Consider the following 25,876-nt stretch of genomic DNA (forward strand, 5'->3'; position numbering starts at 1 on the left):
ATTAAACATTAATAATAATAATAATAATAAGAAGAATGTTATTTATTGTGATTGAAATACTCAACTGGAATGAGAATCCATTACTTAAGATTCATACTACAGTCAACTATTTTAATAAGATTTACATTAAATCAACTAGACGGGCATCTATGAGGTTGTAATAGTCGCCATTAGGCTATTTGTCTACTCTGTCATTGGCTGAAATGTCGATACGTTTGCTACGATTGGTCGAAGCTGAAGCGCTCTCTGCATCCCGAGCTGTGATTGGCTGATCGTGCGGCGACTCGCTGCATCCTGCTCCGGCAGCCTGCAGGACCAGGACTAGGCACGAGTGCGCAGGGAGGGGGAGCTGGAAAGCGCGGCCGGGAAAGCATCCCACTGTCAGAGGATGTGCAAAATCGTTTTCCTCCTTCGGGAGTGATGTTGACACGCGACATGTTAGCGGCTGCTGGGGCCAGCTCGCCACTGTTTTCGTGTTAACGTCCTGCTCTTCAACGCGAAGGTCCAAGGCGGAGAAAGTGTCACCTTTCCCTCCTCCAGGTCAGCGCAAAGGCCACCAGCATGCCCGTCCACGAACCTGACAGCATCCTGAGCTACCAGGTACAGTCTAGTTTCCTGTGCTTCGCATGCATGACGTGTTGACGAGTAACTTGTGCACAACTTGAATTTGTCATTTCACATGACTAAGATGTGTTTGGGAACTTTTTAATAACATTTCCTAATGGCTGCGTCCAGAGTCGCAGCACGTTGGAATGTTATATGTCCAAATAAATGCTCCACGTGATAAGTTGAAGGCGATGCCAGCGATGGGCTGTGATTGTGGATTGTTGGCATTGTTACTGTGACATGCAACTCAGTCATTATGGAAGCTGCTGTCACATTGCAACGCACGGTGACGTCATTGATGCTCGTTAATTACGGGGTTCTGCAAAAGTGGTCGCCAATGGCCAAAACACATAGTGGCTGTTCTCAAGTTACCCTCGAACGACCTTGACGCCATTCTCCCCCGCCGTCTGCATGTGCGACCATATTATTAGTCATTCCAGCAGCGGGGCTTCTTGGGCATACTGCAGAATGCTGCATGTTCTCTGACGTGATGTATGATCAGAGCTGCAGTCAGGTGCTGATGTGGACTAGGCATGTTTGGTCTAAGTGCCCTCTGCTTGCAGCGGGGGGGCTCAGTGTGGTTCATAGCAGACTCACGCCATGTCGATGATCAATAATGATATCATTCTATAATGGCTGGCCATATATGGAGTCAGGAGGATGTTTTGGTTAACTACAGGTGATCTCATTTGTTGGGCTCCCATTGAAATCCGCATGTAGAGCAATTGTACAGGAATATCCTTCACATGTGCGATCCATCCATTTTCTATACCGCTTATCCTGATTAGGGTTGCACGTGTGCCCAGCTGAGTTTGGGCGAGAGGCGCGGGTACATCCCGGGCTAGTCCCCAGCCAATCACAGATAGACAAATATAGACAAACAATCATTCCCACTCACATTTAAACGTAAGGACAATTTAGAGTATTCAATGACCCTAACATGTTTTTGGAATGTGGGAGGAAGACGGACTAGCTGCAAAAACCTACAAAATCACTGGAAGAACATGCAAACGCCAACCTATTTTATTATATTCTGAAGTTGTATCAACGATTTAACCTTTTAAATATATTATTCTTGCCTAAATTGAGCAAAGTGTTTATTCTTGTGGCAGTAGTTTGCATTTATATAGAACTGCATCATAATGAAAGCAGTTTCTAATATTTATTTTAGAGGACACGGAACCTTATTTGGTAACATATTCTGCAGCTCAGACTACTGGGAATTAGGTAATTTCCCACTGTGAACCTCTATGATCCGACCAAAGAATTCCAGTCAAAACAAAACAACAAATACAGTGTGGCTGATAATGTCTTTAAACATTACACTATACTTCAAGAAAAAAAAAATCTTTGCATTGTACTGCATTATGTACCGCAACATCCATCCATCCATCCATCCATCCAGCCATCCCTTCTATGTACCGCTGATCCTCACTAGGGTCACCAGCCAATCGCAGGGCACATATCGACAAACAACCATTCACGCTCACATTCACACCTAAGGACAATTTGGAGTAGGCCTGCACAATATTGGGAAAAATGGACATTGCGATTTTTGTGATGTGAAATAATACAGGTTCAGAGTTGGGCAAAGTTCATTTCCTACATGAACTAGTTCTAAGTTTAGTTTATCGTTCCAAAAATGAAGTAGTTTATTTCTTAGTTCCAAATTTTGAACTAAGTTCAGCGGTCCAAAAACGAACTAGTTCATAGTTGTTGTTGCTGACGGGCTATTACCCTCAAAATACCGGCATTTCATTTTCCCATTGTTGCCACCCATTCAGTCCACACTTGTAGCCAGCTGCAGCTTTCACCCTACAATCTCAAAAACATGAGGAAAAACATGTTGCTTGGATGGTGTGGTTTTTGTTTGTTTGTTTTTTTAAATAAGGAATTAAAACAAAAACAGGACTTTTGTCCTAAGTGTGCAAACAAAAACACGCAACACAGTATGACAGGAATGATGGTGAAAGAACATTGATAACTTCGCATTCCTGGAAGCCATAATGTGGAGTCTTCAATTAACTGACCATGCGTGTTTTGGGAATGCGGGAGGAAACCGGAATGCCAGAGAAAACCCACACAGGCATGGGGAGAAGATGCCAACTCCGCACAGGAAGGCCGCAGCCTGAATTTGAACCCACGGCGGATGTGCTAACCAGTCGGCCACCATGCTGCTGCTGCAACATCCTCAAACCAATTTCCTTAAACATAGATTGTAATAAAGGCAGATATCTCTTGTAATTGCTTTTAACATTAATAATAAATTAGTATATAGTATGTTGTAGTCTGTTAAATTTCTGTTTCACCTTCACTCCGGCACCGCTATTGTTGTGTGATGTCAGATTTCTTCGGCTCGGTAAAGCCTGTCATATTATTGCGAATTGGAAGTCTGACGTTCCAATGCACTTTTCGGAATCAGAGGTTTTCATGAACGCAGCATTACACCTTGGACGATATGAAAATCGGACACTTCATCATAAGGCAGTCGAACCATGTGGTTTCTCACACCCTACCAGTGATAAGATAAGCAGGATCCTGCTTCTTCAGGAGTTCAAAAGAGAAACTACACATGTGAGACAAATGCACACAAGTGAAGTGAAGCAAATGTTGTAATGTATCCTTTTGACTGAAGTGAAGAAGTTCAGAGAAAAGTCTCTGCGCAGTTGAAACAGTGTAACTAACCAAACAAGATGTGAAAAATGAAATGAATCTGAATATGACTTTTGTCTGAATAATAACGGAATATTTAGTGTGAGGCTCTAAGATAGAAAACCCCCTGGTTTGCATACAGTATTACATTATGATCAAATATAATTTGACATTACGCATTGTAAATTTGTCCCAGTTTTAATTACCTCAACAGTCATAGCTCTTTGCTTCTTTGAAAGTAACTATTTGGCATGCGTCCCAATAACCTTTTATTTTAATCATCTTGATGACTTTGAGATAGGTCAATGTAGTCTATTTGGTAAGTGGAATTATAATTAAAAGCATTGCTGTAGTTTTGGACTATCCCACCAATTACGTTCTGTTTTTAGAAGTTGTACCTCAACCAAGGAGGACCTTTACCTGCGTAGTTTGGCTTCCATCCTGCCATAAATGTATCCTTCATCACGTTGTCCTTGCAGCGATGGACTACACAATGATTGTCTAGTCCAGTGATTCCCAGCCTGGCGTTTCGTGTGCCATGATGTCTGAAAATTATTATTTATTAATTACAGATATATCTTTGTTCATCTATCTATGCCAGCAACATATGGTGAGCGGCAGCGCAATTAAATGTTCTTCCATTAGATAGCAGAAGGTACAATATGGTGTGCGTGCACCTGTTGCCATTCATACAACGGTGTAAGTCGTGGCTGCCTTCCTGCAATTATATCAGCCATGTGTTCAATTACACAACCCCAGATTTCACATTGAGTAAGTCAATTTGTGAGTAAATTGAGGTGAGATTATCATTATCTCAGTAGTCATACTTTTTGTGACATTTTTCTTTCGTGGTGTGTTTCTAATGTAATATACTGTATATGCCTTGGCTCAATAAAGGTTGGGAAAGTAGTCTAGTGTAGTAAAGCTATAAGGCATAGCGGGGCTTTGGATGTAGTGGTTCACATATAGCTGACTTTCATGTTTCAATACATCATTTTTATTGTAAATCAGTCAAGGAAGCCAGCTTTATACCCTTTTCAACACTTCACTTTTAGTTCCAAATTAATCAATTCTTGTAAAACAATTTCGTTTCATGAGTGCCTAGCACACGAATAACTTCTAATTGTCTATAACTGACATTGAAAGAAATGAAGTGTATTGTAACACTTCTCCAATTCCTATCGACTGCTTCAATCCATCATGCAGCCACAAATCCAACTAAACCGATCTTTGTAGGACTAAAACAATTAGAGGTGGAAGGCTGGAGAGCAGATTGGAACATGAGGCGTTGAGCGAGGTGGAGGCAGTATGACTCATTCTGCCTGTGGGCTAAAGCAGTCGTTAGAACAGCCGCTCTCTCCTTTCCTGTCTCGCCATTACATCCTGTCACGTATTGACGAGTGAGCCACTGTCACACGTCTCGAGTTGTCAAACACCAAAGTGTTTAATGGTGTTTATCATGTGTGTATGCGTGTGTGCGGCTGCGGCACAGAGACGCCGTCACGGCTCCCCTCGGGCACGGACCTCAGTCTGGAAGTGACAGGTCCAGTTGTTTGAGTCAGGATCTGTGTCCCCGCTGTCAACTAAGGGTTCTTTTGCGAGGCGAGAAGGGTGGATGGAATCCATGTTGAACACGTTCGACAAGTGCTTAATTAGACAGAATCAGGTCTGCCAGTTGGAGTACAGTAGGGTCAGTCTGTTGCCAGAAGAGCTTTTTACAATAATGTGTAAAAGTCTTCAATCTATCCGTCATGTCGTTATTACCAAGCTACTGTCGACCTCCTACAGCCTATTCTTGCTCAAATGAACCCAAATTTTAACAGGATGTGTAAAAACTATATGGTAAGTTTAACGTTAGTTTAATGTTTTACGTACTCCTTTGTTACCAGGTTAAAAAAAATACATTGGCTTGCAATGGAAGGGCATTTTATGTGTTACAAAATGTGCAAACACATTCAAACGAGAGTGAGCAGTCTGCTTTTATTTATTTTTATTTTTTTGAGGAAATTCATTTCAAATACAGCAACTGGAAAAGAGGTTTTGACATAAAATTGAAAAAGAAGGCTCAAAAGAAATGAGTGACACTGGCAGAGCGCTTATTGAACATTTGTGAAGTTTTGTGAAATTGGTCATAAAATGTTGTCATTTTGTGAATAAATCTCTTCCTTTACATTACATGTACCAGTAGTTACTCTGATATTCATACAGTATTTAAATTAACGTATAAGTAATTTTGGAGCACCCTTCTGGATGACAAAAATGTGCATGTGGGCTACATACCAATACAGTCCTCTCTATTATTGTCTGATGTTTTTTTGTTTTGTTTGTTTTCCCCCCAAACATCAACATTATGAAAACACAAATCATTATTGATTCATTACAAAATCTCAGAACTGGAAGGGAAAAAAAGTACTGTCTTGCTGACACAGTAATGTGGCTTCTTGTTGCTAAGCAGGATTTGTGGCACGCAATCCTAGGTGCTCCCAGAGGTGCAGCTACTCATTTGGGGGCCCATAATCACCATTTCAAAACTGAATTTCATGTTTACTTTGGTTATCTGTGTCTGAATTTAACATTTGTTTGATGATCTTAAACAAAGTGGTTAAACTATGCAAGAAAAATAAGAATTTGAAAAGGGGGTCAAAACTTTTTCACTGCACTGTATATAGAACTCATGGTAGCATTCATATGAATGAATATGCAAATATTTGGTCATCATGCTCATGCAGAGTAAAGATCCGCTTTTAGCAACCTGCGCCACCAACAAGGACTGATGCTCATTAGCACTTCTGATAGCTTAAGTTTAACTTAACGCTACCTTCTTTTGTCATATACACAGTGTACGGGGACTTTTGTGCTCTGCCGTGTCTGAAATAAACACACAGCCTCTGTGATGCAATATGCCCCATGCCATGCCACTTCATGGGACTTAGCATGCCTCTGCAGTCCTAATGGAGTAAAAGCCAAAGGACATCGATTGACCTGCCTTGTCGAGGGGGGCTGGGGCTGTTTGGTCGGGGGAGAGTATGATTCAAATCATTGACGCTCTATTTGTTCTGACCAATTCAATGTCCTTCAATGACGAGAGCATTCAGACATTCAAATATATTATTTTGAGAGCTTGGCCATGTGATGGAAATGGTCGTAAGTCATTAGTTGAATTCTGAAGAGACTGCGATACTTAAGTCAGTAGGACACTGTATACGACTGCTGTTTTTCTCTATTGTGAGAATCTTTGTGGGATGCATCTTGAAAAGTAGAACAATTGAGACATCTTATATGTGTTTGTTTGTTTAGCAAACGAAGGCAAATGATGCCACCATTCTATTTGGGATTCCATGTGTCTAGGTGCTTGACTGAGGACTTTCTGCTGTTTTCTAAGTGCTTAAAGAATATATTAATGTGGCCAGATCAGGGATTTGTTTGCGTTGTCAGATTTAGGGAAAGTGTGTAATTGCTCGTTTGTTTGGCCAGAAACGTGTCTTTTTGCGCTTTTACAGTGGAACCTCTAAAATGAGGCCGTACAATTCGAAGGGCGCTAACTGTCACCATGCATGACATTAGCATAGATACAGCGAACATCAAATAATGAAAACTGCGCGTTATTTGCTTTTTTCAACATTTAACCAAAGATGGCGTAGCCTCAATAAGGGGTGTTTAGAGAAGAGGAGGAATATACACAGGAAGTGAATGTACACATCGTCTCTTGAGTGTTTTGGGGGTTTTGCATTTTAGAGTGGTGAGCTTCTTTTTCGAATTGTGCGGCAATTAATGTTAAAAGAATGCTCAAAGAGGTAAAGAAGAATCCTAGAATGTCGGCTAAAGATTTATGGAATTCTCTGCGACATGTCGACATCTCTGTTGACAAATCTATGGATTAAAATAAAAAGGGATGTCATTGGAGGACACCACAGACGACGTCAATACTGTAAAAAAAACAACAACAAAAAAACACTGCTACTAGTTTGAAGTTTGCAAAAGAGCACCTGAATATTTGAGACTGACAGACTGTGATCGACATACATTACATGATTGTATTTTGCCTTGTCTCATATTATCGCTTTCCACTTCGTGTGGCATTTGAAGGGGACACAAGGGCAAGACAGCCATTTTGCATCTTGCTGAGAACAATTTCCATGGACGAGTGTCTGTAATCTGCATGGAAAATGAGTTTTGAGAATCATAAACTTTCCCTAGCCGCGTGTCACTGTAGTTCAGGGACAAGAACATAGAAAAAGGTCAGTTGCCAAGAGATAAAAGCAGGCTGCAGAAACACACTGGATGTTCCCTGTTGGTGGAAATGTGTGCATGTGTTCACAGAGGTATGTGCACTCACCTGCAGGAAAAACCCTTGAGTGTCTTGTGAGCCTTTAATTATGTGAAGCACTTAAATGTGACACAGTGGAGGTGAGTGGTGAATGATAGGGAACCATTAACCTCCAAATACAAAAGAAAAACAAAAACGCTCACATGAATATGCCAGTAGGAAAAGAGAAGCACACGGCGTAACACAAAAGATCTAAATGGCTACTTGGTCACAGGGCCTTTCATGTGTGCGTGTTTGAACCAAATGCGCAATTGACGATCTGATGGTGCGTTGCTATTTCTGGGACAAAGACCCATGATAGTCTCTGTCTCTCATCAAGCTCTCTTGTTTGGTGTTTACTGTATATGTTTGGTAAAGCTCCAACTCTAATGGTGCCTCAAGCTTGAGCTGCAAACCCACACACTGCATAGAAGCTTGCACTTCACCAGCCACGGCTGCAATGACTGATAACACTCTTTGTGTGCGTGTATGCATGTGTGTGTGGGAGAGAGAGCGAAAGAGAGAGAATCTTATTTTTTATTTCAGACAGAGATTCTGTACTGTATACAGTATATTCACATTAGAATACAGATAACAAGATCACAGAGCTTTGCCAAGGCTTTAGTAAGATTTCTCACCCACAAAATCAATGAGTGAACACCTTTGACTGAGTTATTGACATTTTCTTCTACTGGCTGCAGAGTAGTAGCTCTTAACCTGGGTCCGATCAAACCCCTGGGGTTCTGTGAGTCAGTCTCAGGGGTTTAGTGGAGATGAAGACACACGCACTGTCTGTGTGTGTGCCCGTTCCGTTCACCCCACTATAATTTGTGACAACTTCTCAGAACAACAATACTCTCACTGTTTTGGCGTCACCAAATCGTAGAACGTCTTTGAGATATTCATCGTGTTTGTTATGTGTGTTGGATTTGCCAATGTGAAGCCAAGTATTCCTGAACGTATCTCTGTAAGGCCACAGCAAAAGTTACATTGTTTTGCAGTAAATATCTATTGTGTTAGGTGTTTTTTGTTTTTTTTTGTTTTTTTTATTAATTAATTTGTTTTAGTGGAAGGTATGATCTGTTGGCATTGTTCTTTGAACACAGTCATTTGAATGTACAACCCCAATTCCAATAAAGTTGGGACGTTGTGTTAAAACATAAATAAAAACAGAATACAATGATTTGCAAATCATGTTCAACCTATATTTAATTGAACACACTACAAAGACAAGATATTTAATGTTCAAACTGATAAACTTGATTGTTTTTAGCAAATAATCATTAACTTAGAATTTTATGGCTGCAACACATTCCAACTTTTTTGGAACGTGTTGCATCCATAAAATTCTAATTTGTGCAATGACATAATATGTACCGATACATATGTTTTGAAGTAGAAAAAAACCCCAACAAATTTTATTTTTATTTTTGCAATTACAAAGAGCACATCTGCCTCACAGTTCTGAGGACTGAGGTTCAAATCCCGGCCTTGCCTTTAATATTAAACTCCAAATCAGTGGTTGGCCTCATCAGGGCTCCTCCAATTAAAGCCTTGTTTGAACAGACAGAATTCTCTTGGGATAAAGTCATGCTTAGTTACAGAGTGACTGATATGCTGGATGATGGCAAAGTGAAACATAACACATCAAGTACAGGTGCCCACATGGCTTTGCCATTAAATTACCATTAACTTTCATTATTGTGACATGTAACTGTTTTTATCCTGGCATGAATGATTAAGCATGTTTTCCACTGAGGTTTAAACCGGCATCTTGCATCATGACATGGCAGCTCCAAATATTCTCATTTCCTCACTAATTCAGACTCACAGGCCTCACTAATGACACTTGAGGAAGATACATTGTCAACATTACACCCAATGAGTATTGCATTAGCTACTCATTCAATAGCGGAATGAACGATGACTATGGCAGATTGCGTGACCTAGACCTGCACTGATTCATTTTGGTAGCTTCGTCTAAAAGTCTCTTGGCTTAGGCACCAGAGGGTCATGATTTTGAGACCCGTTGTATATGATGATTTGTATTGTGCCATTCCATTGATAAAGTTGTTGTTGTTGTTGTTTGTCAGATTAGCATGCAGTCTGCATCCTGCACACGCACTTGTTGAAGACAAACATTTGCTCTGACCTTACAGCTTATGTATATTGGAGGGAGTGGAAGGAGCCTCGTGCCAAACTCATTTTTGTCGCTGGCCACATTGTAGTTAAGTTTCCCTTAGAGGGCCGTTATGCCTGTGAAACCATATAATTGTTTAATCGCCACATCATATTATTACATACACACAACAAATGGATGTATAACCAGCTTTGAAATCAGAAGTCAAGAATAAAAGTTTGTTCATTTATGATCAAAGTTACTGTAAAAAGGGGTTTTGGTAACCAAAACTACTTACAATATCTCAACGTTATTATTTATTACATGTGAAAATTTGAAATTTTGGTACATATTTTTGCAAGAATCATGGAAGTGCCTTGAGTTTGACACCTGTGCTCTATTCCATGCAAGCATGATCTCACAAGAATTTGGTTAGCTTTTTCTCTGAATAATGAACATTGCCCTACTTTGTTGTTACTTCTTAATAGTTAATGAATAATTTCTTGTTTTATAGACTAACTAAGGCGGCACGGTGGGCGACTGGTTAGAGCGTCAGCCTCACAGTTCTGAGGATTCGGGTTCAATCCCCGGCCCCGCCTGTGTGGAGTTTGCATGTTCTCCCCCGTGCCTGCGTGGTTTTTCTCCGGGTACTCCTGTTTCCTTCCACATCCCAAAAACATGCATGGTAGGTTAATTGAAGACTCTAAATTGCCCGTAGGTGTGACTGTGAGTGCGACTGGTTGTTTGTTTGTATGTGCCCTGCGATTGGCTGGCAACCAGTTCAGGGTGTACCCCGCCTCCTGCCCGATGACAGCTGGGATAGGCTCCAGCACGCCCGCGACCCTAGTGAGGAGAAGCGGCTCAGAAAATGGATGGATGGATAGAATAACTAATACAGTAAGCCCTCCTGTACCCAAGCCTCTCCAAAAACATCTGAATTTCATGGTTTAAAATATCCTTTCTTTGGCATATGTTGCACCAATACTTTTTTGAAGTGGATAGTACACTGCCATCTGAACTGAACAATCTAACTATAAATGGCTCTCTTTTTTTTTTGTAGGATACTAAATTCTTGTGAGAACATTCTGTACCTAGAGTATAAAATTGTATTTGCATGTGTGTGGTCAGCTCATGCACTAAAATGTGTTGTACAACTAGTAAGCTGCCTGCTTTCCTTTATAGATGTCTTTGTCAGTCTCCACACTATATTCTCTCAAACACTCAGAGGTATACTTTCAGCAGAGGAGGTGGTGTGGAGAAATGGAAAAAGATTCCGTTACGATGTTCCTCAACTGGCTTGTTTTATGTTTTCATCTCATGTAATATATGAAGTCTTTCTCTCGTGTTGTTCATGTTTCATGTAATTAGTGGCTGTGCTCACCTCTCTTTAACGTTTTTATGCTTTAATTCACTTTTGGACATTATGACCTGAGGGAATGGTCTTTCAAAAAGTCAGAGTATGTTCAATGCAGCACATTTTGGCGGCTGAAAAAAAGTATGCATACAGTATTACTCAATTTTCCTGAATTTCAATGATGGGAAAGATTATTCATTACACTTTTAAAGGTGTTATGATCGTTGTTGTGTGTCTGTCTGTCATTCAGCGGCCGGATGAGGAGGTGGTGATAGACCAGGGTGGGACCAGCTCAGTGCTGAACATTCACTATGAGAAGGAAGAACTCGAAGGTGGGTACAAAAAGTACTCCAACAATTTTTATTTCAAAGATGTTGAAATGATGTCACAGCATCGGGAAAATCAGAGCAACTACGAAGCATCCCATCAAATTGCCGCGATCTGAACTGAATCTGATCTGAGTCGCGTCTAAACTGCTGGCAGCTTTTGAGGGGAAATATGCATGATATCAATGAATTAATATTAAATGCTATGATGTATTAAATAACATTTTAGTCCTCAATTCATTTTTTCATTTGACCATTTCAGCTCAGCTTCAGTTTCTAAAGAAAATACTAGTCCTTGATGGAAATTTGTTCTATTCGAAATAATGCTGTTGAAGTGCCTCCGGATCATTTATATAGTGGGGAAAGTGACTACCACAGCAGCCTTTCGGGGGTTCGAGAGCAACTGATTTAATCCGTATTTACTTTTGTTTCCAATATATTATCTGTGTGAAATAGAGATCTTAGTCCTTCTTTCCTCAAGACATATTGGGCGGTGAGTATACATTGCTTTCTTGAGTAAAATAAATATTGAATAACTTCTCTCACCTTCTTTTCAGGCCACAGGACTCTCTTTGTGGGTGTTCGGATGCCCCGGCAGAGCCATCGACACCACAAGGCTCACGGCTCTCGGCATCGTAAGAAAGACAAGAGGACAGGGAGCATTACAGTACAACAAAGCGTTGGAAATGAGAAGAAGCCCTGTCATGGTACACACAGAAAGACATTCCCTCCATGTTGACAGTTTTGCGATACATTTGTACAATTTGTACTACTCTTTACAATAATAATAATGTTTTTTTAATTTAAAAAATTACGTCACACATAGGTTTTAAATGACTGATCAATCATGGCTATCGATGCAGTTGTACTCACACACACACACACACACACACACCCCTAGGCCAAGATTGACAAGTCTGCTAATTAACAGGAACTAGTCTGCATGTATGCTTATGTGCACAACTACACTTGTACAACCCCAATTCCAATGAAGTTGGGACGATGTGTTAAACATAAATAAAAACAGAATACAATTATTTGCAAATCATGTTCAACCTATATTTAATTGAATAAACTACGAAGACAAGATATTTAATGTTCAAACTGATAAACTTTATTGGTTTTAGCAAATAATCATTAACTTAGAATTTAATGGCTGCAACATGTTCCAAAAACGCTGGGACAGGTGACAAAAAAGACTGAGAAAGTTGAGGAATGCTCATCAAACACCTGTTTGGAACATCCCACAGGTGAACAGGCTAATTGGGAACAGGTGGGAACCATGATTGGGTATAAAAGGAGCTTCCCTGAATTGCTCAGTCATTCACAAGCAAAGATGGGGCAAGGTTCACCTCTTTGTGAACAAGTGCATGAGAAAATAGTCCAACAGTTTAAGGACAATGTTCCTCAACGTACAATTGCAAGGAGTTTAGGTATTTCATCATCTACGGTCCATAATATCATCAAAAGGTTCAGAGAATCTGGAGAAATCACTGCATGTAAGCGGCAAGACCGAAAACCAACATTGAATGCCCATGACCTTCAAATTGTTTTTGGAAATTGTGGACGTCGTGTCCTTGGGACCAAAGAGGAAAAGAACCATCCGGACTGTTATAGACGCAAAGTTCAAAAGCCAGCATCTGTGATGGTATGGGGCTGTGTTAGTGCCAATGGCATGAGTAACTTACACATCTGTGAAGGCACCATTAATGCTGAAAGGTACATGCAGGTTTTGGAGAAACATACTATGCTGCCATCCAAGCAACATCTTTTTCATGGACGCCCCTGCTTATTTCAGCAAGACAATGCCAAAACACATTCTGCACGTGTTACAACAGCTTGGCTTCGTAGTAAAAGAGTGCGGGTACTAGATTGGCCTGCCTGCATTCCAGACCTGTCTCCCATTGAAAATGTCTGCCGCATTATGAAGCGTAAAATGCGACAACGGAGACCCCGGACTGTTGAACAGCTGAAACTGTACATTCAGCAAGAATGGGAAAGAATTCCACCGACAAAGCTTCAACAATTAGTGTCCTCAGTTCCCGAATGTTTATTGAATGTTGTTAAAAGAAAAGTGATGTAACACAGTGGGAAACATGACCCTGTCCCAGCTTTTTTGGAACGTGTTGCAGCCATAAAATTCAAAGTTAATGATTATTTGCTAAAAACAATAAAGTTTATCAGTTCGAACATTAAATATCTTGTCTTTGTAGTGTATTCAATTAAATATAGGTTGAACGTGATTTGCAAATCATTGTATTCTGTTTCTATTTATGTTTAACACAACATCCCAACTTCATTGGAATTGGGGTTGTACTGAGTTATCAGCGCAACACACACACAATCATAAACAATTATAAACAAAAACCTATCCATAAATACTGTAAAACTGTGACAAGTTAGTTCATCTCATGACACTCACATGTTTTCCACTTTGTCAGACACGCCATCGCAGCGTGTCCAGTTCATTCTGGGAACTGAGGAAGATGCTGAGCATGTGGCCCACGAGTTGTTCACTGAGCTGGATGAGATCTGTGTGAAAGATGGCAAAGATGCGGAGTGGAAGGAAACTGCCAGGTCAGTATTTTCCTCTGAGAGCCACTGGAAACAAAGCCTGGTAATAAAAGCTTCTGACGGCTCGGCAGAGATGGACGTTCACATTTAGAGCCTACTGGACAATTTGTTGACCAGGAAGAGCTCAAGTGCTCCCTCACACTGAGATACAAAGTACTAATTTCATATTTTGAGCCATTGTTTTATGTTTTGCTACTGACATTTTTATCAATTTATGATCACAAGGAGATAATTGCATGAACTGCTGTCCAAAGCGTGTTATTAGGATTCCCACATAGTTTCTAGGCAGTACACGCCCTGCTCCAATATTACTGGCTTGAGGACACGCGCTGCTGCACTCTGATTGGTTGTTGTATCTCTGTAAAACACGTCTTACTGCTTTCAGAGGTACGCTTCCAACAAGTATGTGACTTAAAAGTGGAGTCGTTAATATGTTTCCCACTAACCCTAACCCACCCTTATCCTAACCTGAACCTATCCTAAACCACCTTAAGACCCAACCCTAGCCCTAAACCTAACCTCAACCTCTGTTTTTATTTCGTACAAATGTGAAACATGTTTGGGATGGTCATCTCATTACATGTGCGTAGCCTACCCTTCCCGCCACGTAGGAGCCAATCATGTTGCAGCGGTGCATGTCCTGCCTAGAAACTACGTGGGAATCCTAATAACGTGTCCCCAACGTGCATTGTGATGTTTTTCCTTTAATTTTTAAATGTTTCATTTATTTACATTTAGATTGATACCAATATTGAATGTTAATGATAAATGATAATATAATTTATTTAAAGAATAATATAAAATCAATTTAAATGAGTCTGTCTCGATACTAATTCGTATCAGCTTTGACTGGACCCAAAAGCAGACTGAAGCGCAGGGAGTAGATTTAGAATGGTTTATTGAAGGTTGGCTCAGGGTAAGGATATCCAAGGTGAGATGGTGGACTGTCGGGACAAGGAGCGAGCAGGAAGCGGGGACGTGAGCAGGGGGGATAGCTTGGTGGCGTGGCTGGAGCGGACAGCGAGGCGGGGGCCACGGAAGGACCACTGGAGACGAAGGCGAACATAAGGAGGTAAGTATGATTTCGGGAAAGCGAGTGACTTGCATACAAGAGTGCGAGGGTCTGCCTGTGTACCACAACAACGTGTTAATACTCTGGCAATGGTTTCCTGGATCCGGCAGGCTTTTATGCAGGCAGTGATGAGTGCTGATAGAGGACAGGTGCGCTGCAATTTAGTGCTGATTTTCTAGGGGGGCGAGAGAGAGAGCGAGAGAGAGAGAGAGAGGGAGAGAGGGAGGCAAGGCACAAAGCGCCACTCTAGCTCCAAAAAGGGGACTGCAGGAAACAACCATGACAGTACCCCCCAACGGATGCCTCCCGGCGTCCTCCCAGGCTTGTCTGGGTGCGTTTCATAAACGTCTCTAATAAGAGAGTCATCCTAAATAAGCTTGCGGGATATCCAGGAATTTTCTTCCTGGCCATACCCCTTCCAATCAACCAAAAACTGTAAGCCCCTGCCCCGTGGCTGCACATCAAGGATGCGCGACACCCTAAAGGCAGGGTGATCGTCAATGACACGGGGGAGTGGAGGGGGTAAGTCCGGAGGGCAAAGGGCCCTAGTGGAGACAGGCTTAAGCAGGGAAACATGAAATGTCGAGTGGATCTTAAGAGATAGGGGAAGTTTTAACTGTACAGAGGTGGCGTTGATGATTTTGGTGATAGGGAAGGGACCAATGAAACGTGGAGTGAGCTTACGGGATTCCGTCTGGAGAGGGACGTCATGGGAGGAGAGACAAACCATCTGACCCACCTTGTATTCTGGCAGGGCAGAGCGATGGAGATCTGCCAGCTGCTTGTTCCTCTCAGCAGAACGAGTCAGACCAGCCCTGACGTCCTTCCATACAGATTGGATCCGTAGTAGGTGCTCCCTCACCGTGGGAACCGCCATTGTATGCTCCTGTTTCTTAAATAATGGAGATTGGAAACTGTAACAGGCCATAAATGGAGACATACCTGTGGCGGAGCTCATGAAGGAGTTATGGGCATATTCCACCCATGGAAGGAAGGTGCTCCAGGAGGCGGAATTGCGAGCGACTTGGCGGACATGCTGGCGATGTTCGTCAAGGGATTGAGAGAAGATGAGGATGTTGTCAAGATATATAAAGACGAACCGGTTGAGCATTTCACGGAGGACGTCATTGATGAAGGTTTGGTTAATCCAAAAGGCATGACCAGGTACTCAAAGTGTCCGAGGCGAGTGTTGAAGGCAGTTTTCCATTCGTCCCCCTCTCGAATGTGGATGAGATGATACGCGTTGCGTAGATCCGGCTTAGTGAATATTTGAGCGTCGCAGCGGGATTCGAAGGATGGGTCAATGAGTGGCAGGGGGGCTTTATTTTTCACTGTTATGTCATTGAGACCACGGAAGTCAGTACATGGGCGGAGAGTGGTATCTTTCTTGTCGACAAAAAATATTCCAGCCCCCAGTGGAGAAGAGGAGGGCCGGATGTGTCCGGAGGCAAGGGAGTCGCGGATATACTCCTCCATATCTTCCTTTTCTGGATGGGACAGGTTAAACAGGCAGCTGGAAGGGAGAGGGGCACCGGGCAGGAGGTCAATGGAGCAGTCATAGGGGCAGTGGGGGCGGGATTGAAATGGCAAGATCTTTACTGAACACTGGGGAGAGGTCATGGTATTCCTCCGGAACATGGGAGAGATCGACAGGTGTGGCAGGTGGTGGAGGTTTACTGGAGGGAGGAGCGGCCGAGAGAAGACAATGGGAGTGACAGAATGGACTCCAACTAGTGATGGACAGATGAGTTCAATCAATGTTATTGTTGTGTTTCTGGAGCCAGGGGATACCAAGGTCTAACGGAGTCGCAGAGGAGGGAATGACAAACAGCTGGACGGTTTCACTGTGATTTACGGAAATGAGCATGGTGAATGGTGCACTTTGGTGGGTAACAAGAGAAATGAGACCCCCATCCAAGGAAGTGAACTTAGGGAACGGGAGGGGCTTGAGGGGAAGCTGAAGCTGGCACGCCAGGCCCTCATGAATAAAATTGTCATCAACACCGGAGTCAATGAGGGTGGTAACAGGGTTGTTGCGAGCGGGACCAAGAATACACGAAGGAACGGTCAACCGGGAGGAAGAGCTAGGAGAGTTGTGTGTTTGGCTCACCATGACGCTCTCAGGTTGTGGCGAGCCCGGTCTTTTTCGTTTGAGGGGCCAGGTGGCAATCAAGTGACCTGGCTATCCACAATAAATGCATAATCGCTGAGTAACACAGCGCTGGTGTTCCAGGGGGTCTAAACGGGTCTTGCTTAATTGCATGGGCTCCTCAGGTCTGGTGGAAGGTGAAGAGGAGGTAACGGGGGGTTCAGGGTGCGGTGGAGTGGTTGGGGGCGCTGTGCCCGTGGATGGTGCTATGCTGCGTGTTCTATTTCCCCACTCTCAAACTCTTTCACAAAGCGGATTGGCCAATTTGATGGTTAGTGTAATTAATTCCGAGAGAGAGAGAGAGAGAGAGGTGGGTTCGTCCCTTGCTACAAGCTCGTCTTTGAGCTGTTCGGATAATCCATTTACAAAAATCTGTTTTAAAGCGGCATCGTCCCAACCACATTCACTTGCAAGAATTCTGAAATCTATGGAGTATGACGCCACAAAACTTGAACCTTGGGTGAGGGCTAGGAGACGCCGAGTGGCTTCCCTACCCTTGACGGGGTGATCAAAACCTTTTTGAAGTTCGTCCAAGAATGAATTATCGCGAGGACTGGAGAGGAATTATGCCAAAGCGCGGTAGCCTATTTGGCAGCTCTTCCACGCATGGGGTTAATAATAAATGCAATCTTGGATTTGTCCGTGGGGTAACTAAGTGGTTGAAGCTCAAAGACTAATGAGCAGTCTAATAAAAATTGAACCTAGGTCCCCGGAGTACGGTTCTTTGTACGTGCTCGGGAGGAATACTCACGGAAGAACTGCTGAAGTGGCTCTGGGAGGACAGGAGGGATACTTATCGTGTGAGGGTATTCAAAGATTCCATGATCTCGCGGGCGACTCTGTCCTGTCTGCCTATTTACGCGCTCTGATGGGCGAGCGCTTCCATCAACACTTCTGGTGTTGCTGGGTCCATGATGGCCAGAGTATTCTGTCACAATACTAATTCGTATCAGCTTTGACTGAACCCAAAAGCAGACTGAAGCGCAGGGAGTAGATTTAGAATGGTTTATTGAAGGTTCGCTCAGGGTAAGGATATCCAAGGTGAGATGGTGGAATGTCGGGACAAGGAGCGAGCAGGAAGAGGGGACGTGAGCCAGTGGGTGAGCTTGGCGGCGTGGCTGGAGCAGACAGCGAGGCGGGTGGCACAGAAGGAGCACTGGAGATGAAGGAGAACACAAGGAGCTAAGTATGATTTCGGGAAAGCGAGTGACTTACGTACAAGAGCGAGAGGGTTGTGCACCACAATCATGTGTTAATACTCTGGCGATGGTTTCCTGGATCCGGCAGGCTTTTATGCAGGCAGTGATGAGTGCCGATAGAGGACAGGTGCGCGGCCAAGGTGGTGCTGATTTTGAAGAGAGAGAGGGGGAGAGAGAGAGAGAGAGAGAGAGGGAGAGAGGGAGACGAGGCACGAAGCGCCACCCAAGCTCCAAAAAGTGGACTGCAGGAAACAACCATGACAGTCACCAATAAAGTGCTTGTGCTAAAGACTGGCATTCTATCGTCCCCCGAGTGAAAATTAACGTTAAAAGCATCATTGCACTTTTTTTATAACATTTTATTTTTGATTTATGCATCTTAGCATGACTTAGTCTACTATTAGTTAACTTTGAGTTCTAGAGTACACATCTATTTTCCTACTGGTTTGTCAGCTGTTTACTAATTTGAGTAGCAGTAGTCAAAAGGGTAGGTAATCCCCTTCTAAGATGTTGTGTGTCTTGGTAAATTATTATTTTTATTTTTAACTATACTACCGCCGCTGATGTCTTCTTGGTCTGTCCCCAGGTGGCTGAAGTTTGAGGAAGATGTGGAGGATGGCGGCGAGAGATGGAGTAAGCCATACGTGGCTACACTCTCTCTCCACAGTCTCTTTGAGTTGAGGAGTTGCATCATCAATGGCAGCGTGTTGCTCGACATGCACGCTGACTGCATTGAGGAGATTGCAGGTGCAGCATATACAGTAATATGTTGACTCACTGATAAAATAATCAAAAATGGATTCCTTTCTTTGTACCTGGAATAACATGGCAATCAAAAGATTCTCACAAAAAAGACTCTTAACTTGAGATGAGAGAAGGATGCAACAGAATATTTGAAATACATTTACAGTACCAAAACATGGCCTAACTAATGCGTAGTTGTATAATGTAGCCAACAAAACCTGAAAAAAGTGAAACGGATACCCCAATTTACCTAGTCTGCAACCTTCTACCACTGACTGTGCACACAACTCTTTGTATATTTCGATACAAGTCAAATGGAAAAGACAGCCAACCCTCTCCATCAACATAGTTATGTTTATTACATTTACGTTACAACTTGTGCGGTTGCAGTTTGTTTCTACCCCATTGCAACTGCAACCACAATAATAAACGTAATGTTAAATGATTACCTCTGACTCTGATAGTGGCAGTTAAAAGTGGTCATTATTATGTTTGAAAAGTCAAAACTTTAAATTGCACTCAATCTTCAGGAGTGAAGCCCACCAGATATATAGGCTAAAGTTAAAAGAATGCATAACCCTAAAAGTGGAGACAGACAGAACTTGTCAATCTAACAAAGGTGTGAAACGATTCATAATGACTTTCCTGTGACGTAATTTTACATAAGTAGATTGCACGGTATTGTTAAATGATAGGCGGCACGGTGGGCGACTGGGTAGAGCGTCAGCCTCACAGTTCTGAGGATCCGGGTTCAATCCCCGCCCCCGCCTGTGTGGAGTTTGCATGTTCTCCCCGTGCCTGCGTGGGTTTTCTCCAGGCACTCTGGTTTCCTCCCACATCCCAAAAACATGCATGAATTGGAGACTCTAAATTACCCGTAGGTGTGAATGCGAGTGCGAATGGTTGTTTGTTTGTATGTGCCCTGCGATTGGCTGGCAACCAGTTCAGGGTGTACTCCGCCTTCTGCCTGATGATAGCTGGGATAAGCTCCAGCACGCCCGCGACCCTAGTGAGGAGAAGCGGCTCAGAAAATGGATGGATGTACAATGATAGTCTAAAGGATATTTTATATATATACAAAATTCACACTTAAGGTGTTTAAATGTAAAGGCATGAGATTAACAAATGCAGTTAGACAAATCTGCCAGCACAAATATTATCATTAACTAAGTGCTTGTGACTGAATGACCACTGTCTGTTCACTTCAAGTTATTCAAAAAGATTCAGTGACACACACACACACACATACATATCTCCATGTGACTCCTGCCACAAGCACCTGCAGAAGCAGACACTGAGAGCTACTTCTTGGATACTGATTAATGCGTGAGGCTAGCAGTTTAATACACACTTCTGAAATACCAAATTTGTTCAAATTAGCTTTAATTATATGCTTGTATTAATAATTAATGATATTGCATCTGTGTGAAGACACTGATCATGTTAGGCAAGGCAAATATCACAAGGTAACTCAATGTGTTTTACAAGAATAAAAAGCATTTAAAAACAAAGAGCAAAAGGCATTTAAAAATAAATTACAGAAAAAAATGATAGCTTCCTAAAATTACTAAAAGCGTACAGTGCAAGAAGGATCATTTTAAAAATGAAAATACTCTAAAATGCTCAGTAATAAGCATGAGACTTAAAAACATTGCGACTTGAGGCTGACTGCACTTTTTCCATTTATGTGCAGCATAACAGCTAAATTCTGCTTCACCTTGCGCCATACTAGGTTTATATTCCATTAGCATTTTTTTAATTTATTCAGGACCTAAACCATTTAGTGATTTATAGACCAGTAGCAGAACTTTAAAGTCAATTCTATAGCTGATTGGGAGACAGTGTAGAGACTTTAGAATTGGAATAATATGCGCTGATCTCTTTGTTCTGGCCAGAACCTGAGCTGCAGCGTTCTGAATGACCTGCATCTGTTTAATGTTCTTTTGAGATAAAAGCATGGATGAGCTTCTCCTGGTTTTCTTGGAAAATGCAACCCTTCACTCTGGATATATTCTTCAGCTGGTAGAAGCCTGTTTTAGTGATTAATTTAATATGACTGCTGAAAGTCAGATCGCAATCTCTCAGCACACCAAGGTTTCAGACTTATTCTTTGTTTATGTTTTTTAAAGAGAGTGACTCCAAGTATTTACTCACAGCAATCCTGCTCCGCAATTTACTGCTAAAAACAGTTACCTTACAATACATACTTATCCCTCTATTGAACCGTATCCATCTGGAGACACTGCTAGATATAACTTTGTGTCATCTGCATAGCTATTATAGTCAACATTAAAGTGCCGAAGAATTTGACCCAATGGTAGCATATTCAGTACAAGCTGGACAAAAGGGGTGCAAGAACTGACCCTTGAGGGACGCCGTATATGAGATTGAAAACTTCCAATGGTTATGAAATAACTCATTTTCTCCAGGTAGAACCTGAACCATTAAAAGACTGTCCATTGAGTCCTACCCACATTTCCAACCTGTTCAACAGCATGGCAATGATTCAAGGAACGGATATCAAGATGCAACACTTTATGTCTATTAATCTCTGCAAGTGTTTACAGTTTCACATGATCACTTATACAACATTCCTAGGAAATCACAGTGTCCCATCACTGGTAAGCTATTTCAGAACAGGCCCATGGGTGACTTTATGTGGTCGTTGGGGTCACCTACATGGTGCCCACAGGCTGGATTAGAACAAAGACATGTTTAGCGACATGCCTATTTTTAGGTACATCTTTTTGAGTGGGTGGAAAAATTGGGAGAAATTAAGATCGTATTTCAGTGAGGTTATTTGTTTAGACTTCTCATGTGGCGAATAAACCTATTTGTGAATTGGTGTATTTTCAGCCATGGTTCTGCTGTCCCCTTGTTGGTGGTCCAATTAGCAAGGCTGATTGTTATACTAGCACTGAACTCAACACATCAGCACTGGCCTTGAGATGTGCTCAGATTTAATGTGGACTGTGTGTGTGTGTGTGTGTGTGTGTGCGTGCGTGTGTGCGTGTGTGCGTGCATGGGTGTATGCGTGTGTGGATGCAGAGTGCCAGACAGTAAAGAAGTATTGAAAAGTTCAATTAATGACTCAGCATCTCAGAAAGGGCATAGTGAAAGATTTGGCAGTAAGATCAAGATGTGTTGATGATTGCTTTGACAATTCAATTATTTAGCGATGTCTTTGGAAATATGACACTTTACTGACAGAAATAAATCCTTGTTGGAGGATTTATTAGCAAGGACATACACTGACCACCACTGAGCAGTCTAACAAGACCAGTATCAAATATCCTGCAATTAGTATTACAGTTGTACTTCAACACCAAGACACGTCTCCAAAAATACACATATTGTTGTTATAATACCTTTAATGTATCTTATGTTAATGCAAGCTTTGGCATTCACACATTCACAGACATGGTCCTGGATCATCAGGAGGCGTCTCATGAACTGGACGACAGTGTGAGGGTTAAAGTGCGGGAGGCCTTGCTAAAGAGGCACCACCACCAGAATGAGAAGAAGAAGAACCTCATGCCCATCGTGCGCTCCATCGCAGAGGGGACTCGCAAACAGTCTGAGCCCCATCTGACAGGTTTTTCATTTATTAAACATTATAAGTGCCTGCCGCCGAAGAGGATTTTTGTGCGCACTAACAGCTAACAAGTTTTGTTGAATACAAATTTACTGTGTTTGTAATAGTAGTCGAGATATCAACATGCGCCAAAAATCTCTTTTTATTACTAAAGCTCTATGATCAAAAGTAAAGGGTAGCAAATTGTCCAACAGAGCAGTTCATCTTTTAATTGACAATGTGATGTCGCACTTTCAGAATTTTTATCAGAGCTGAAAAGGATAAGTTTCCCTGGATTGGCTTGTTGTGCCAAAATCAACCAATTAATTTGAAAAGAAACAGACCAAAGGAAGAAAAAAAACCTGAATCAGACTCTTCTTCAATGAGGAGCTGTAGTCCTCCTCCACTTTCCCCTCCTAAGTTAAAGTTAATGAGCAATAAACAATGATCATGTTTATTTTGTGTATTTTTTCTTTATAATAGTGTTTTTTCACCTATTTCTGTATTGCACTATATATTTTTTTAGCCACATGCTGATATATATAAAAAAGGGTAAATATAACTTAGTTTTGGGGCTGGAATGGATTTATCGTATTTCCATTCATTTCAATGGGAAACTTTTCCTCAGTATTCAAATGTTTTGGGTTTCAAACGGGGTCACGGAACGCATTAAGATCGTGTAAGGCCTACACTGTACATATGCCATATTATAAACAATTGAAGACTTACCAATGGGATACACTGCGGTTGTCTGCAACCTTTCATCCATCCAGCAATCCATTTTCTTCCACTTATCCGGGCTTGGGTCGCGGGGGCAGGGAAGCCCAGACTTTCCTCTCCCCAGCCACTTCATCCAGCTCTTCTACAACATTGCATTTGTAGTTCAAATTGTGTGTGGATGTCTATCAATGACATCTACAAGTGTTTCTCAAGAGTCATGAAAACAATTAAAGATTCATTTTGTTCATTTGGTGTTGTGTCAAGTTTTAAATATGATACGTTATGACCATATTGCTGTGGATTGCAGATCTAGAATAATAAACAGAGAAAACAAACTGAAAATACAAAAGTAATGGAGATCCAGAACGAAGACACAATGACTCACAAAGCATTTTGGGGCAAAAGGTCAAAAGCATTGGACTATAAGACAACATCTGTTAAGACATTAAAAAGATGTTGCACAGAATAAAATCCTTTTCCACTCTATTTGTTGCTCACACACAGCGGGGTCAGCCACATCTCCCCAGCCTGCACCCCCTGCAGAGCCAGCTAAAAACGGCGCAGGACAGGACGGGCATCAAGTTGACCTCAGCAAGGTAAAATAGCATGTGGAACAATTTTTAATTGTCCCGTCTTCCAAGAAAACTAAGTCCATATTTTCTTTCTTGTGTCACAGAACCTATGTGCATAATAGTCTATGTGTGAATGGATACTATGAAGGCCACATTTTAATATTAGTTATTCATCTGCTGCTCATACTGTATGTTTAGTAGTTGGTCAACAATCCAACTGCTGTAATTACTCATGTATAATATGTTTATTTTTATTTTTTTATGCAAACCAATTTCATTCGTAATCGAGAGTGTGTCCTAAACATAGGTCAAAGGAAAATTACCCAAATTAGACAAGCTTAGACAGCCTGGCGAAAATCAATGCAACAAACTTCCCTGCTGCTACCTCTTAGCAATATAACAAATGTTTGACGAAACACAGCATCGGATTCAGCGTCTTAGTTTACTAGAAGGCAGAAACCTTTGCCCGTGAATTTGTAATATACCTTGCACACACGTGCAATTATAATTTCTAGTCTAATATAGCTTAATTAGACTAAGTAATTGCTTCCCTAGACGGAAGTATCACTGTCCTCACCGCGTACGTGTAGAGCAAGGCAAGCATTTTCTGCTTTTGTTTCCTTTAGCGCATGCGCAAAGGTAAGGCATACTATGCGGTGATAATATTTACATTTTTTTTGCATGGATAATAGCAATTCTGGCGTGTGTATTATACATAGAAGGAAAATTCCGCTGCAAAAGTGCGATTTTGGGCGGGTGTATTATACAGATAAGCATATTATACATGAAAAACTACGTAATCATTTGATGCTAAAATGGGGCCAAGAAGAGAAAAATTGAGATAGACTTTGGTGGGTTCACCAAACATGTTGGCCACGGCCACTAGATAGCCCCCAAAGGACCACATGAGTAGCTCACCAGTAATGGGACATTGTTATTTCCTAGGAATGCTGTGGAAGTGAACATTTAGAACTGTAAATAATGGTAGATTTACAGAAATAAAGTGTTGCATATTGATATCTGTTAATCCATATTGATACCTTGTTAATCATTGTTGATAGATATTGTGAGAAATTATATTATTATATTATTAATTATAATCAGTGTCTTTATGTCATTATTTATTATAACTTATAATTGAATATAATTTGGGCTAATTTGTTGTTTCAGAAGTGTGGCCATCAGTACCCAAGAAGTAGCTCTCAGTTTTAAAAAAACTTGGTCACCCCTACTTTAAAATTTGGTCATTAGAGAATTTATTGTCCCATATTTATACAAAAAAGATATGAAGAAGCTTTCACGTAGGACAAACTGTAATGCATTATACCATGATGAAAGGGATTACAGCATGTCTCTTAAAACTATTTCCACACAACTGATATTTATTAGGTGGACCTTCACTTCATGAAGAAGATCCCAGAGGGAGCAGAGGCCTCCAATGTGCTGGTCGGAGAGCTGGACTTCTTGGAGAGGCCCATTGTGGCCTTTGTTCGCCTCTCCCCCGCTGTGCTGCTCACTGGCCTCACTGAGGTCCCGATACCTACCAGGTAGACAGCAATACCTCCCTACAGTCACATCAACAACACTTCAATTATGTACAGTACATTCAATAGTGAGGACACGATATACTGTATGCCGTCGACTCATCGTTTTAGGTTCCTCTTCATTCTCCTGGGCCCAGATGGAAAAGCTCAGCAATACCATGAGATCGGGCGCTCTATGGCAACCATTATGACGGATGAGGTAAGACGTGCCTCCAAAACAAAACCTGACTCTCTGGATCTAGCTGTTCATTGCCCCAATTGACCTCAATGCAAATGCACTGCAACTACAAATTGTTGAAATATATTATTGTGTTCACATCTTTATATGGCTCATGACCTAAATTTAGAGCTCAGTCGGCAACCCC

At 41.7% G+C, this 25,876-nt stretch overlaps 1 protein-coding gene across 2 annotated transcripts in view; it reads left to right on the forward strand.

Moving 5' to 3' along the window:
* The first annotated feature begins 310 nt into the window (after positions 1-310).
* The window catches only part of slc4a8 (solute carrier family 4 member 8), a 41,945-nt gene continuing 16,379 nt past the window's right edge, over positions 311-25,876 (forward strand). For both annotated transcript variants that reach the window (XM_061785314.1, XM_061785315.1), the window contains exons 1-9: positions 311-600; positions 11,288-11,369; positions 11,921-12,070; positions 13,805-13,940; positions 18,944-19,104; positions 22,520-22,696; positions 23,900-23,991; positions 25,357-25,514; positions 25,623-25,710. In XM_061785314.1, the coding sequence (XP_061641298.1) occupies positions 562-600; positions 11,288-11,369; positions 11,921-12,070; positions 13,805-13,940; positions 18,944-19,104; positions 22,520-22,696; positions 23,900-23,991; positions 25,357-25,514; positions 25,623-25,710 (1,083 nt within the window). In that variant the 5' untranslated portion in view covers positions 311-561. The remainder of the gene's footprint in view (positions 601-11,287; positions 11,370-11,920; positions 12,071-13,804; positions 13,941-18,943; positions 19,105-22,519; positions 22,697-23,899; positions 23,992-25,356; positions 25,515-25,622; positions 25,711-25,876) is intronic.

This window comes from Phyllopteryx taeniolatus, chromosome 9, assembly GCF_024500385.1.
Source record: "Phyllopteryx taeniolatus isolate TA_2022b chromosome 9, UOR_Ptae_1.2, whole genome shotgun sequence".
Taxonomy (NCBI): domain Eukaryota; kingdom Metazoa; phylum Chordata; class Actinopteri; order Syngnathiformes; family Syngnathidae; genus Phyllopteryx; species Phyllopteryx taeniolatus.